The sequence below is a fragment of the Maniola hyperantus genome, chromosome 26, assembly GCF_902806685.2.
Source record: "Maniola hyperantus chromosome 26, iAphHyp1.2, whole genome shotgun sequence".
Classification (NCBI taxonomy): domain Eukaryota; kingdom Metazoa; phylum Arthropoda; class Insecta; order Lepidoptera; family Nymphalidae; genus Maniola; species Maniola hyperantus.
The window spans coordinates 5,755,065-5,769,999 of NC_048561.1; the positions used below are offsets into that span (position 1 = coordinate 5,755,065).

A 14,935-nucleotide genomic window follows, 5' to 3' on the forward strand; every position below is an offset into this window, starting at 1 on the left:
TTAACCGATCAACAATATTTGTATTTAAAAAAATTACGTTGTATGGGAGTCTCCTTAATTATTTATTTTATTTTGTTTTTTAGTAAGTACCTATTTGGTGTTATAGCGGCAACAGAAATACATAATCTGTGAAAATCTCAACTGTCCAACTATCACGGTTCACGAGATACCGCCTGGTGACATACGGACGGACAGCGGAGTCTTAGTAATAGAGTCCCATTTTATCTTTGGGTACGGAACCCTAAAAAAGCAGACGTAACATCAAGTTGGTCGGCAATTAGAAGTCCAGCGAACAGTTAGTAGAGGTCAGTGGCGTAAACTACCGGATCCCGTAGATAGGGACAAAAAATAGCTTAGCTGCGTCTCTGTTTATCACATTAGTAACTTTATCTGTGCTCTCTTTTTAGTGCGAATGAGAAAGCAAACGTTCCTGCATCTACCTTTATTACTCTATCTACGGTCGAGACTCGAGTCGCATGTCGCCTATAATCCTTAATCTACGCATGTCGCACTTCGCCACAGAACACTATTAGAATAGAATAGAATAGAATAGAATGTTTTTTTATTCATGTAAACTTTTTAAAAGTGCTTATGAATAGTCAGGTAGTTTTAATTTACCCTAGCCGGGCACTTCGCACCATAGAGTAGGATTATATGCTTCGCACTGCAGGCTCAAAAGGTCATTACCAGAGCCGTAAAACAAGTCAAAAAACCAGACACCAGTTAAAACGTAGTGATTATATTCTCTTTGACACCAGTTAAAAAAAATCTTTTATCAAAAATATCGAGGAGTCTCATGTGGTGTTAAAAATTAAATTTAATATTTACGTCTTTTATCCTGGTCGGTGATTTATGTCGAATTCACAGAGTTTATAATACCGGTTCAAGCTTGAGATTCAAGGCAAAACAATAAACATCGACAATGCGGTGTTGTGTGCCTTTCTGCAAAAATACTTCGGACAATGTATCAGAGGGAACAGGGAAGGAGATTAGTTTTCATGGGTGAGTATATCATTTGAGTCATAGTCATGATGATTTGAACTCGCAAGTAATCGTAACCATAGTCGAGTTCTCACTAATTGTGTAGTCAGTTCTGTGCCGACTGCTGGTCTGAGCAGTAGTCAGTCAGTACAGATCAGCTAGACACGCTGGTGCTCCTTGAAACACTGTCCTGCAGCCCACTTGCAGCAAAGCAAGAGCATTCAAGTGGTTGTCATATGTGTTACAGTACTTTACTTAAAACACGAGTTCACAGTTGAGTGTTTTTTCAGTAGAACCACCTATACATATAGGTGGTTCTACTGTGAAACACAAATACTACGGGTACAGGTTTATTACGTACTAGCGACCCGCCTTGACTTCACACGGGTAGCTTATTACAATTTTCACAGGGATCTCTAGTTTCTTACAATAAAATATAGCCTATGTCACTCAGGAATAATGTAGCTTTCTACTGCTGAAAGAATTTCCAAAATCGGTTCAGTAGTTATACAAACAAATACAAATACAAATTTCTTTATTGCCAATCTGGGTAAACAGTGGAGATGTTACAAAAAACAAAAAGGTACAGCCAAATTGTGCCTATTAGCATGCAATATGTTATGATATATAACTAAGATTAAGAGATTACCCCCTACAAACAAACTTACTTTACCTCTTTATAGTATTAGTATAAATAACATAAAAGGTAATTTCCAGTTTCCCCAGTGAAGCGCATCTCCGTGCTGCTTGGCTCAGAGCCCTCGGCAAACAGGATAACCTACCAGGCTCTGCTGTGGTCTGCTCGCAGCACTTTCTACATGATGTCATTTTTGAAACGGAAAGCGGCTTAAGGCAACTTGGTACTGGTGCTGTTCCTTCAACAATGCAGGTAACTCATAATGTCATGTTATGTATTGTTAGTTGTAAGTAAACCAAAACCTGTTGCAGCATTGTATGGAAACAGTAATGTACGTGTAACTAGATACATATGTATTTACAGGTTTGCATGATATGCCTAGACACTGACAGCAAGCTGTTTCTAATGAGCAAACACAAATTGGACGAAGCATATGAAAAGTTAACTGGACATCCTGTAAGTTGTTAATGTATGATGTTGTTATGTGTTGTATACACACACAGGATAGAGCCATGTATATTGTATACACACAGGATAGAGCCATGTATATTGTATACACACACAGGATAGAGCAATGTATATTGTATACATACACAGGATAGAGCCATGTATATTGTATACACACACAGGATAGAGCCATGTATATTGTATACACACAGGATAGAGCCATGTATATTGTATACACACACAGGATACAGCCATGTATATTGTATACACACACAGGATAGAGCCATGTATATTGTATACACACACAGGATAGAGCTATGTATATTAAAGTTAAATCCCTAGATTGAACCTACCTCGCTGTACACTGTCAAATGCTTTTGATAAATCTGCAAACAGTGCACGGCAAACCAGGATTATTTAAGGAATGTCTGATAACTTTAATTATGTGTTGTTTCAGCCGTGTGATCTAGGAAACCTAAAACAGACACTTTGTGTACAATGTGCTCAGAGATTGATGAATTTCAGTAGATTTAGAGACAAGAGCTTGAGAGCCCGTGCACTGATGATGGACTTAGTTGAAAAACATGAATTAGTGAGTACTTAATACATAATGTGAACTTATTAGTTCCACTTTTGCTCTTAGCCGTGCGTTCTTTCTATATTGTTGAACTGTACACATTGAATATTTAACTTATCTCTCAACAGATAACACGACAACATATCAAAATGATAAACAGCACAGAACACCAACTAAAGAGTAATATGGCGTTGACAACGCTAGGACCTGACTACTGTGACTTACACATACTAGAACCCTCAGAAGACATACAGACAGAATTAGAGGAAACAGGCCACCAAGTTGTAGTGAAAGCTGAAGGGAGTGATGACTCTATGTCGGTTGATGAGGACATAGATGTGGTCAATGAAGATGACAACAATGCAGACAATATCAAAGATGAGTATGTAACTTGTAATGATGAAGACATATCCGACTATAGCATTATGGTGGAAGCAAGAGCAATGGATGAAGCTCTTTACAAAGCTCTCAACATGAAACATATGAGCGCCAATCTCGAGGTGAGATAGTTTTTCACATTAAACACTTCAATAAATTCATATAGTAGCTTGTTTAATAAAACATGCTACATGTTTATGAAACTACAAGGAAGGGAATGAATCTTGAAGTAAAAATTCTTTACTAGTTATAGTAAAGAATATTCCTATATATTATTATATATAAGAAGAATAATATTCTAGTTAAGTTTTAGAGATAGACACAGTCACAAAAATGGTCTAAAACTGACAAGTTTTCCATTATTATACGCATATATATATTCATATAGTTCTTCTTTCTTTCTTCACTCTGGGCTGGTTTCCGCACTATGTTTCCGTCTGTTGTACGTGCATTGCCCCTCCCCGCTGAAGTCTTCACTCCAGCCATCCAAGTTTTGCTCCAGGAGCCGAGTAGACCGCCCATGGCGTTCGCGTTGTTGTGCCACGCCCGTGCACTCTAGGAGCACGTGCGTCGGTGTTTCATCGACCTCCGTACATCGACTTGTGGAGGGGAATGAATTTTGAAATGAAAATTCTTTAGATGCGACTTGAGAGATTGCTTGAGAGTAATTCACATCTTTTTTTGAAGTAACATTCAAACATCACTTCTGCAAGAAATATAAACAGATCAGCTGTTTTGAGACCACCATCTTTTATTGAGGTGGCCTCAAGTAGTTAGTGCCATAGATTTTAATCTTAACCTACTTTTAACCTTTTCGAGCCAAAATGCAATGTAAGTTATCCTTCGATCGTGCTTTAAGGTTGCACACTAACTTTTTAGTATTTGGCAGAACGGTGACAGTGATGCTGAATGTGACATGTCACAAGTATGCAAGCCTCATACAGCTGTGAGCTCCAGCTCCTCACACTCTTCACTCATCACTGGGAACAAGTTAGTATACCTGCCAGTACCAATAACGTTTAGTTCAAGTTAGAGTTAGAATATACCCATACTAGTATCAGAAATCATAATACAAAGAGTATGTGTTACCTTTTCTCTAACCTGCTATAATATGCAGTACAGCTACTTGCCGGCTGGTAGCTTCCCAGTACACTCTAGTAGTGATGTTCCGGATATCCGCGAGAGAAAAAGATCCGTATCCGTTTCTTTTTTGGCGGATCTTTAACCCTAAAATTTTTTGATAGGTACATACATTAAATTCTATTATTATGTGATTAGGCAGCAATAAAATACTATTAAATAACTCCACAACAAACAACAAACAAACACAAACGTTATTGCTGCTCAATGTCACACGAAATTATAAACAAAACAAAAGAAAGACACGCGCAATGCAAGTCGAAACATGTCTCAAAGCGTTAAGTGGCGTCAAGATCTGTATCCGTATCCGTATCCGCGGATCTTGATGCCAATGATCCGTATCCATATCCGCGGATCTTGACGCCAATGATCCGTATCCGTATCCGCGGATCTTGACGCCAATGATCTGTATCCGTATCCGCGGATCTTGACGCCAATGATCCGTATCCGTATCCGCGGATCTTGACGCCAATGATCTGTATCCGTATCCGCGGATCTACATTTTTAATGATCCGGCACATCACTGCACTCTAGATACATTCTGATTATTTCACAGGCAGGCAGGCCCCAGCCCTTCGGCACATTCTGCTCAGACCTTCGGTAAGATACGGCGTTATTTATCATTTGACATTTTACATATTTTTATAAACAAGGTAATAGTTAAAATGTTTCATTTCAGACACTCCTCTGCGCGCGAGTCTAGCGACAAGTAACGAAGTAAATGTGCCTCCAACTGAAGAAGCCGATACAACCGTCAGTCGTCGTTACAACAAATTAACAGATTGTTTTGTCAAATTATATGATGTTTTCTCTAAGAAAGTTGTACCAAGAGGAGACGGAACAGCTGTTAGGTCTTGTTTAAATCAAAACATTGCATCTGAAGATATCTGTTATCAGGCAACAATTAGTCAGGATGACATCTCTACATCAGAATACGTTGAACCAGGCACTAATACAGTACAAGTAATTGTATCGAAAACTGTACAAAGTAAAACTGATTGTTTGAAGAATGACATTAATATACAATGTCCGTTACAAAATAGTTCACACACTGAGGAAAGAGGGTTCATTTGTGATATTTGTCGCAAAATATTTACACGAAAAAGTCTCTTAGTTAAACACATAAAGACTCACGCTGAAGTAAGACGGTTCACTTGCAAGATTTGCCAATACAAATGTAAATATCAAAGTAATTTGAAGAAGCACATGAGATCCCACACTGGTGAAAGACCTTTTTCTTGTAAGTTATGCGATTACAAATGTACACAAAATAGCAATCTAGTGACGCACATGAGAACCCACACTGGTATTAAGCCTTTCTCGTGTAAGTTATGCGATTACAAATGTACAACAAATAGTAATCTAGTGACGCACATGAGAACCCACACTGGTATGAAACCTTTCGCGTGTGAGTTATGCGATTACAAATGTACACAAAAGAGTGCTCTAGTGATGCACATAAGAACCCACACTGGGATAAAGCCTTTCTCGTGTAAGTTATGCGCTTACAGATGTACAACAAATAGCGCTCTAGTGACGCACATGAGAACCCACGCTGGTATGAAACCTTTCGCGTGTGAGTTATGCGATTACAAATGTACACAAAAGAGTGCTCTAGTGATGCACATAAGAACCCACACTGGTATAAAGCCTTTCTCGTGTAAGTTATGCGCTTACAGATGTACAACAAATAGCGCTCTAGTGACGCACATGAGAACCCACGCTGGTATGAAACCTTTCGCGTGTGAGTTATGCGATTACAAATGTACACAAAAGAGTGCTCTAGTGATGCACATAAGAACCCACACTGGTATAAAGCCTTTCTTGTGTAAGTTATGCGCTTACAGATGTACAACAAATAGCGCTCTAGTGACGCACATGAGAACCCACGCTGGTATGAAACCTTTCGCGTGTGAGTTATGCGATTACAAATGTACACAAAATAGCAATCTAGTGACGCACATGAGAACCCACACTGGTATTAAGCCTTTCTCGTGTAAGTTATGCGATTACAAATGTACAACAAATAGTAATCTAGTGACGCACATGAGAACCCACACTGGTATGAAACCTTTCGCGTGTGAGTTATGCGATTACAAATGTACACAAAAGAGTGCTCTAGTGATGCACATAAGAACCCACACTGGGATAAAGCCTTTCTCGTGTAAGTTATGCGCTTACAGATGTACAACAAATAGCGCTCTAGTGACGCACATGAGAACCCACGCTGGTATGAAACCTTTCGCGTGTGAGTTATGCGATTACAAATGTACACAAAAGAGTGCTCTAGTGATGCACATAAGAACCCACACTGGTATAAAGCCTTTCTCGTGTAAGTTATGCGCTTACAGATGTACAACAAATAGCGCTCTAGTGACGCACATGAGAACCCACGCTGGTATGAAACCTTTCGCGTGTGAGTTATGCGATTACAAATGTACACAAAAGAGTGCTCTAGTGAGGCACATGAGAACCCACACTGGGATAAAACCTTTCTCGTGTAAGTTATGTGATTACAAATGTACTACAAATAGCTATCTAGTGAGGCACATGAGAACCCACACTGGTATGAAACCTTTCGCGTGTGAGTTATGCGATTACAAATGTACACAAAAGAGTGCTCTAGTGAGGCACATGAGAACCCACACTGGTATGAAACCTTTCTCGTGTAAGTTATGCGATTACAAATGTACAACAAATACTAATCTAGTGAGGCACATGAGAACCCACACTGGCGATAAGCCATATTACTGTAAGATATGTGATTACAAAAGTACAACAAATAGCCATCTAGTGAGGCACATGAGAACCCACACTGGCGATAAGTCATATTCCTGTAAGATATGCGAATTCAAATGTGCAGATAAAAGTAATCTAATGAGGCATATGAGAGCTCATACTATCACTGCCGAAAAGCCTTTATCATGTTTGTGAGCCGCATGTCTCACTCCGCCGGAGACGGCTCAGGGGAAGAAGTATACAACAGACAGCGAGTGGTGTGCTTTGTGTAGTGTAGAGTGAATGTTGGAGGGTCTGGGGGTGACGCGCCCGCTGCGGGAACCATTTAGCGCAAGTTAAAATGTACTCGATCGTAGAACGGTGAAGTATTGACGCACACTACGATGGTCTCTGTGTGCTTGAGCGTTGAACCATCTTGATACTTTTTTTACCATTATGATATTATTTTGATTATAATTATTAAATAAAAAACCGGCCAAGTGCGAGTCAGGCTCGCACACTGAAGATTCCGTACTACAGTCGTATTTTTTCGACATTTTGCACGATAATTCAAAAACTATGATGCATAAATACAAATAAAAATCTGTTTTAGAATGTACAGGTAAAGCCCTTTCATATGATACCCCACTTGATATAGTTATCTTACTTAGAAAATTGAAAATACTAATTATTAGTTCATGACCACAATTTAACTTTTTTTGTGTGATCTAACCCTAAATTCACGATTTTCAGATTTTTCCCCAAATGCCAGCTATAAGATCTACCTACCTGCCAAATTTCATGATTCTAGGTCAAGGGGAAGTACCCTGTAGGTTTCTTGACAGACAGACAGACAACAAAGTGATCCTATAACGGTTCCGTTTTTCCTTTTGAGGTACGGAACCCTAAAAATGATGGGGGTTGGTATTTCACGTATTGATCGCGAATGGATCATATAAATAAAATTATTAGCATAAAATTAATTCCTTGTGGGTGCCATTAGGTTGACACAAACTGCGACACACTGGCCGTGTGATTTTGGAACAAACCCAATCTATAAAGCGTGAAAAATCTGTTCTACAAATATCCAAAACACATGACACCGTAGCCACCATGTTAATTCTGACAGTGACGTCATATGGATTGAAATCGTTATGTATTTCACTAACACCGTTGCTTACCAATCCATGTGACGTCATGACAGCTCATGAACCTAAGATGGCAGTTAACGTATATTCGCGGCGAAATTTGACATGCAAAATTTCAATGCTTTTTTGCATTTATCGATCAAATAAAATTTTAGATTTTTTTTGGTAGTTTATTATCACTTTATGATCAAATTAAGACACCCTATTCTGTGCCACTGGCCAATGAGGCAATGATAGGGGAATTGAAACCAAAATAACTTATCATAGTTTATTATGTATTGCTTTGATTTAATCTAAATAAATATAATATAGTTACTAGACTCCTAAATTTTAATAAATTAAGTATAATAAACCTCATTCTTTAAGTTCAGTTTTAATATAAAATAAAGTATAAGGAACAGAGGGCTGATTCAGGCGGCGCAAGACCGTGGCGTGTGGAAGTCCCTACAAGAGATGTCCGGCATAAGATGTCTATCAGTTTATAATTATTCTGATGATGATCACTCACGAAAATCACTTAATACCTAACCTACTGCACCTGCAATTCAGGATGATGTGTTTTGATATGCCCTTTCAAGCTGCAGTTCTGTACAAAAGCCTGCCCACACACCTGACACGCGTACCGTCTGTCGTTATTGTGTATCCGCATATGCTCTCGCAAAGTTTTCTTTCTTGCATATGACTTTTTACACACCGAGCACTCAAATATGCGCGACCCATTATGTTTTATCATGTGATGTTTCAATTCGTTTTTAGCGAAACACGTGTAGGAACACATTTCACACTGGTAGTCTCTCTGTTCTAGGTGATCCCGTTTCATGTGTGTAGATAACAGATATTTTCTGTCAAATATTTTATCACACACGTTGCACTTATACTCCAGTTTTGCTTCCCCGTGCGTTTCCACCATGTGTTGCTGTCGTTTAAAATACTCCGTGAAACGCTCATCACATTTCACACACTTGAACCTTTTTATCATTTTGTGAACAACGTCAATATGATTTTTCAACTTTAGGGGGGTAGCGTAAACTTTTTTGCACGTCTCACATTGAAAACTACCCTCGTTATGTTGTTTTGAATGTACTTTGAAACGACTTTTAGTAACGAAACCTGTACCGCACTCCTTACACACATAATTTCTAAAATGTACGTTCATGTGACGCTCCATCGCACCGAAAGTTTCAAAATTGCATTTGCACACTTGACACTCAAACAAATTTGGGGTTATTTTAAAAGGGACAATACGGTCGGGGCAATTGGCCATTTTCTTCTTGTGTTTTTTGATTAAATGTGATTTAAGTTCAGGCAGATTTGGAATTTCTTCATTGCATATTGTACATTTCAGGTCTGTGATATCAACGTAGACTATAAATGCTTCAGCTCCTTGTGTACTTAGTACTGCCTTGAGTTCTGTTTTCGTATGCTTTTGTTGATGTACCCTCATTTTTGGTAGTTCATAGAATAGCATTGAGCAATAGAAGCAAGGAAAGCCGTTCTGGTATTTGGGTTTGAACGGAGTGACATTGGAGTTCTCTATGACCATTGTAGCGTTGTGAATGTATGACAGTTTCTCTGTCCTGTTGTTGTTCTTCATTTTGCAGAAAGTTGCACGTACCGTCTCTGCATATGTACTGGGGCTGTAGTTTTTTAATTTAACTGTGAACAAAACAGAAAATTTGTTACAGTAAAGATCAACTTAGATTAGAGTTATCTTAAACTTTGCTGCTTTGTTGCTTTCAACACTGCAAATCTGTGAGCAATGAGCCTCAATAGGTCAACGCTTAAGAAGCAGACTGAATTCCGAATGGTCGGCACTCGGCGGTTCAAACCCCACCCATTGCACTATTGTCGCACCTTCTATTCTACTACCCACTCTCTCTCTCCCACACACAAACACACCCACACACAGAGACACACACATGCATATGTTGTGAATCACCTACTGGGTATTTTTACTAGTTAATTGACATTTATTTCATATTATTATATTTTAAAGCTTGAAAATGAAAATGAAAATCTTTTTTATTTGTATAAACTTTTACAAGTGCTTACGAATAGTCGGATGCATCTACCACTGGTTCGGATGCATCTAACACTTGCTTAAATTATGTGGTCTCTTCAAACATACTCAACAAAATTGTAATCCTATTTGGCCTTATTTTAACTCTGAAATGGAAAATTATATTATCTGTAACGCTGTTGATTACAAATAAATGAATTAAATAAAATAAAAGTACTCTTAGCACAAGCTTTACGCTTAGTTAGCGGGGAAAGGGGGAATATTAGTCATAAAATATTAACGTGGAATATTAGTAGTAAAATTACTTTTATACCCAATATTACTTTTATTTAATCCCGACGGAATGCAACTGGGTCGTTTTTTTTTTATATTTTTTTAATAGAGATAGCGAGCGAGACAACGAGCAGGCGGGTCACCTGATGTTAAGTGATTACCACCGCCCATGAACATTTTCAGCACCAGAGGAACCGCCGATGCGTTGCCGGCCTTTTAGGAATATGTTGGTCCGCCCCTTGAATAACCCCAATATCTAGTGGGAACACCGCCGATGGGAGTTGGTTCCACAGTTCGATTTTTTATATCGATAAAATTCAAAATCATAGTATTAATTGTGGTACTTACCCGTTATTTACACTATCATAATATTTTGTTACCTGGCTGTTTCTGCTCAGGCATGGAATCATCATCCGAGTTCCCAGCATTCTGCTCTGCATCGCTTGATTCTGAGCTCAACTCTGGTTCACTTTTAATTTCCACATCTAGCACTAATGATGATGACGATGATGGATCTATCGGATCTGCAATGTAAAATGACACCATGCTCTGAGTACTTGCACCTCACACTATGAGAGTGAGGGAAGAGAGAGTACACATATTGTTCAAAAATTCAAAATTCAAATAATTTATTCAAAATCTATAATATAAAAATGAATCACGTGTTGCTCATCGCAAATCTCGAGAACCGCTGAACCGATTTCGCTAATTCTTTTTTTATAATATTCCTTGAAGTACTCGGATGGTTCTTACGGAGAGAAAAATTTAAAAAATTTGAATCGGCTGTTAGGCGGAACGAAGTTCGCCGGGGCAGCTAGTTGTGTAATAAATTACACTTTTTGATTGTTGGTTGTTAGATTTGTAAGATATAGTGGTGATAATTATTTGCGTATACTATAATATTTTGTGCAAACAATTTTTGTGGATATCAATTATTGCCATCGGCAAATCCATTAAAACACTTTCTGACCAACAGAGTTGTTCACATATGGAATAAATTGCCTAAGGATGTGGTTATGTCAAGTTCTGTTAACCAATTCAAGAATAGATTAGACAAACATTTGGAAATCTCAAAGCACTTATGATAAATAGACGCGAAATCAGCGAAAGCTGCTTAGTCTATTATATGTATACTAATAATTATAATATCTAGGAAAGTAACCGACGTAGCTCAATGAGTTGGGGATTTGAGTTAAATACATTTTGACAAACAAAAAAAAGTGGCCACGGTGATAAGGACAAAACATAATCATTTTGTCACGTTCTAACAAGAGCTTAAATGCATTTAGCTATCTCGCTCTAACAGTAAGTGTCACAATAGGGCTACTTCTAATAGTCCTTGTTCTGAGGTGCTTTAACTGTCGCGTACTGAGCTTTGAAGATTAAAAAGAAATCTCACCCGTCACGGGACCTTCTTGTTTCATCTTACAGCTGATCAGGCTCCGCTCCGCTTCCAGCACCATCTTCTTGAAGCTGGTGGCATCTCGCAGCCGCAGCACGCAGGATGTGCAGATCAGGTTGCTCTTACCAGTGTTTGTGCATAGCTAAAATACAAGCTATAAATAAATGTACAATACATACTAATATTATAAATGCGAAAGTGTCTGTCTGCTAGATTTTCACGGCCCAACGGTTTAACCGATTTTGATGAAATTTGGTACAGAGATAGCTTGCATCCCGCGAAGGTCATAGGCTATTTTTTATCCCGGAAAATCAAGGAGTTTCCACAGGATTTTTAAAAAACCTAAATCGAATCGAAATCGAAAAACGAAGTTGCGGGCATCATCTAGTTTTATATATTTAGATTCCCAACTCGCCATGGTTCTTGCAGATATCGGAACACCCATGATTTTTTTAATTTTTTTATTCACATACAAGTTAGCCCTTGACTGCAATCTCACCTGGTGGTAAGTGATGATAGCGGGCTAACCTGGAAGGGGTATGGCAGTTTTTATTAAACCCATACCCCTTTGGTTTCTACACGGCATCGTACCGGAACGCTAAATCGCTTGGCTGCACGGCTTTGCCGGTAGGGTGGTAACTAGCCACGGCCGAAGCCTCCCACCAGACCAGACCAGAAATTTAGAAATTATAAAATTCCAAACCCCTGCTAGAAATCGAACTCGGGACATCCCACTAATAAGACCACAGCGCTCACCACTGCGCCAGGGAGGTCGTTGTATGAGCACTTTATCAACATAGTAAAGGAAGAAAAATATTAAAAGCTATAGTTGCAACCACAAAACAAGACTTACTAAATACTAACCATCCAAATCACCTGGCAGTGCAGTTGACAATGCTGCAGGTGATCTGTCGACTAAAGAGAAAGCATATACTGGATACTGGAAGCCGAGACTCATGGAGTTTTCCCGCTGGGGAAGTTTCCAATCACGGAAATCTGTCCTCCAACCAATCTGCTCATAGTCCTCTGACTGATCGCATGATAAGGCACAAAAAAAACTGGCCAAGTGTGAGTCAGGCTCTCGCAACGAAGGTTCCGTAATACAGTCGTATTTTTTCGACATTTTGCACGATAATTCAAAAACTATGATGCATAAAAATCTGTTTTAGAATGTACAGGTAAAGACCTTTCATATGATACCCCTCTTGATATAGTTATCTTACTTCGATAATTAAAAATACTAATTATTTGTTTATGACCACAATTTAATTTTATTTGTGTGTTGTAACCACAAATTCACGGTTTTCAGATTTTTCCCCGAATGTCAGCTATGAGACCTACCTACCTGCCAAATTTCATGATTCTAGGTCAACGGGAAGTACCCTGTAGGTTTCTTGACAGACAGACAACAAAGTGATCCTATAAGGGTTCCGTTTTTCCTTTTGAGGTACGGAACCCTAAAGAGATAAAACAATCAAGCTATCTCCGTACCAAATAGATGCAGCCCGCAACGTTGTCCACAGAGGTTTTTTAAGAATCTCCCATGGGATCCATAACTCTGTTTTCCGGGACAAAAAGTATATAGTTATATCCTTTGCAACGCAAGCTACTCTGTACCTTTCGCCAGAAACGGTTACACAGATGGGCCGTGAAAAGCTAGCAGACTGACAGATAGACACTAATATTAGTATGGATTACTTACGAACACATTAAAGCATTCCAAAAAAATTTTGAAATAAACTTCGCGAGTCCCGTTCCACTCGTACTCCTTCATCAGATCGCGGTGATGGCCCAGCGCGAAACAACACCTGCATTCACCGTATGTAGTATTAACTTCTCTTTCATTCATTATATACGGTTTTAATTTACAGTTAGTTTCAGACAGAAACCCAGAAATTTTCATCGGTGATTTTCATTCTTGTTTCCATTATTATTATTTTTAAACTGGTTTTACGGCTCTGGGTTCTAGTCATAGATTAATATGTATACCTGTTCTAGTCTAGTCTTTTTGATCTTTATTATTTTCCCAGTTTCCTTTCTGACAAAGAGTATGTAACCACCAACCACTACGAATTTCTCTCAGACTAAGAATCAAGGAGACTTGTGTGACGCGTATACCCGAGAGCCCGAAAGGGACAAAACAACAAAAGAAATCATACTTACGTATGCAAGGTTATGTTTCATAATAATTATTTGCGTTCGCTACAACTTTTACAGTCGATCACACAGCAATTCACCATAAATGGATTCTACACACCTTCAATAGGTACTAAATTTAAAACAGAGAACTAAATAAAAACTCGTAATATTCGCAATAAATTACTATTACAGAGGTTTGTTGGGCACAGATGACAGCTGTGCCCAACAAAAAAAAGCTTAACTATGACAAAGATATACACATAACTTGCTCTAATAAGGTATTATCAAAGAATTACTTCGTATATATACTTCGTAGTACAACTCCTATGTCGATGGGTATTATTATTTCGATGCTAAGTCTCCTTGATTCTTAGTCTGAGAAATTCCTTTCCTTTTTTCTGGTTTTACGGGCCACAGCTCTGGGTTTCATTTCCATTCTTTGTCATAATAATCAATCTGAGTAATTATTAATAATTTACAGTGCGACAAGGACAATTTCATAGATTGGAAAAACCCGAATATTGCTCGGAAGGGAATTGATTTTTCAGTATTTTATAGGATTCCGTACTCGAAAATTGCCAACGGGACCCTAGTACTAAGCCTCCGCTGCCCGTCCATCCGTCTGTCAGGGGGCTGTATCTATGATGGTGAACCATAATAGGTAGAGAGATGAAATTTTCACAGAATATGTATGTAGGTCATTGACTTATATTATATACTAGCTGATCCCCGCGTAGATTTAGGTTTTTAAAGATCCCGTATAGCCTATGTCACTCAGGAATAATGTAGCTTTCTACTGGTGAAAGAATTTTTAAAATCGGTTCAGTAGTTCCAAAGATTACCCCCTACAAACAAACTTAACGACATTACCTCTTTATATAATAGTATAGATTACTTCGCAATTCGCATGGACAGGGCCATTGAACAAAATGGCACCGACTCATTGGTGCTTTAGCATAGAGTAGGATGTATATAGGGTAGTACTTTAGCACCAATGCAACCTCAGTGACGTCTGGATTTCAAAGGGTCGTTCATTAGCATAGAGATAGAGATAGATTAGTATCTAACAGGTGGC

At 38.6% G+C, this 14,935-nt stretch overlaps 2 protein-coding genes across 2 annotated transcripts; one reads left to right on the forward strand and one right to left on the reverse strand.

The window, feature by feature from the left end:
* The first annotated feature begins 774 nt into the window (after nucleotides 1–774).
* On the forward strand, nucleotides 775–7,425 carry LOC117994265 (zinc finger protein 271-like). The gene is made up of 8 exons (XM_069507663.1): nucleotides 775–1,002; nucleotides 1,699–1,870; nucleotides 1,982–2,074; nucleotides 2,523–2,657; nucleotides 2,771–3,142; nucleotides 3,910–4,010; nucleotides 4,717–4,760; nucleotides 4,840–7,425. Exons 1-8 carry the CDS (start codon nucleotides 923–925, stop codon nucleotides 7,092–7,094), a joined length of 3,252 nt encoding a protein of 1,083 aa, XP_069363764.1. The 5' UTR covers nucleotides 775–922; the 3' UTR covers nucleotides 7,095–7,425.
* Nucleotides 7,426–8,280: 855 nt separating this feature from the next.
* LOC117994293 (zinc finger protein 54-like) lies at nucleotides 8,281–13,674 on the reverse strand. The gene is made up of 5 exons (XM_069507753.1): nucleotides 13,424–13,674; nucleotides 12,586–12,636; nucleotides 11,719–11,863; nucleotides 10,700–10,843; nucleotides 8,281–9,682 (listed from the first exon to the last, which is right to left on the reverse strand). The coding sequence occupies exons 1-5, from the start codon at nucleotides 13,622–13,624 to the stop codon at nucleotides 8,556–8,558; spliced, it is 1,668 nt and encodes a 555-aa protein (XP_069363854.1). The 5' UTR covers nucleotides 13,625–13,674; the 3' UTR covers nucleotides 8,281–8,555.
* Nucleotides 13,675–14,935: the final 1,261 nt, after the last annotated feature.

Bases quoted from the DNA above. Each gene is read 5' to 3' on its own strand.
- LOC117994265 (XM_069507663.1), top strand. From the start codon at position 923: ATGCGGTGTTGTGTGCCTTTCTGCAAAAATACTTCGGACAATGTATCA. The intron at 2,658-2,770 runs GTGAGTACTTAA...ATCTCTCAACAG, and splicing joins TAGTTGAAAAACATGAATTA to ATAACACGACAACATATCAA. The intron at 3,143-3,909 runs GTGAGATAGTTT...AGTATTTGGCAG, and splicing joins ATATGAGCGCCAATCTCGAG to AACGGTGACAGTGATGCTGA.
- LOC117994293 (XM_069507753.1), bottom strand. From the start codon at position 13,624: ATGAAAATTTCTGGGTTTCTGTCTGAAACTAACTGTAAATTAAAACCG. The intron at 12,637-13,423 runs GTAAGTAATCCA...CTTTCTCTTTAG, and splicing joins TGGAATGCTTTAATGTGTTC to TCGACAGATCACCTGCAGCA. The intron at 10,844-11,718 runs GTGAGATTTCTT...TTTACATTGCAG, and splicing joins ACAAGAAGGTCCCGTGACGG to ATCCGATAGATCCATCATCG.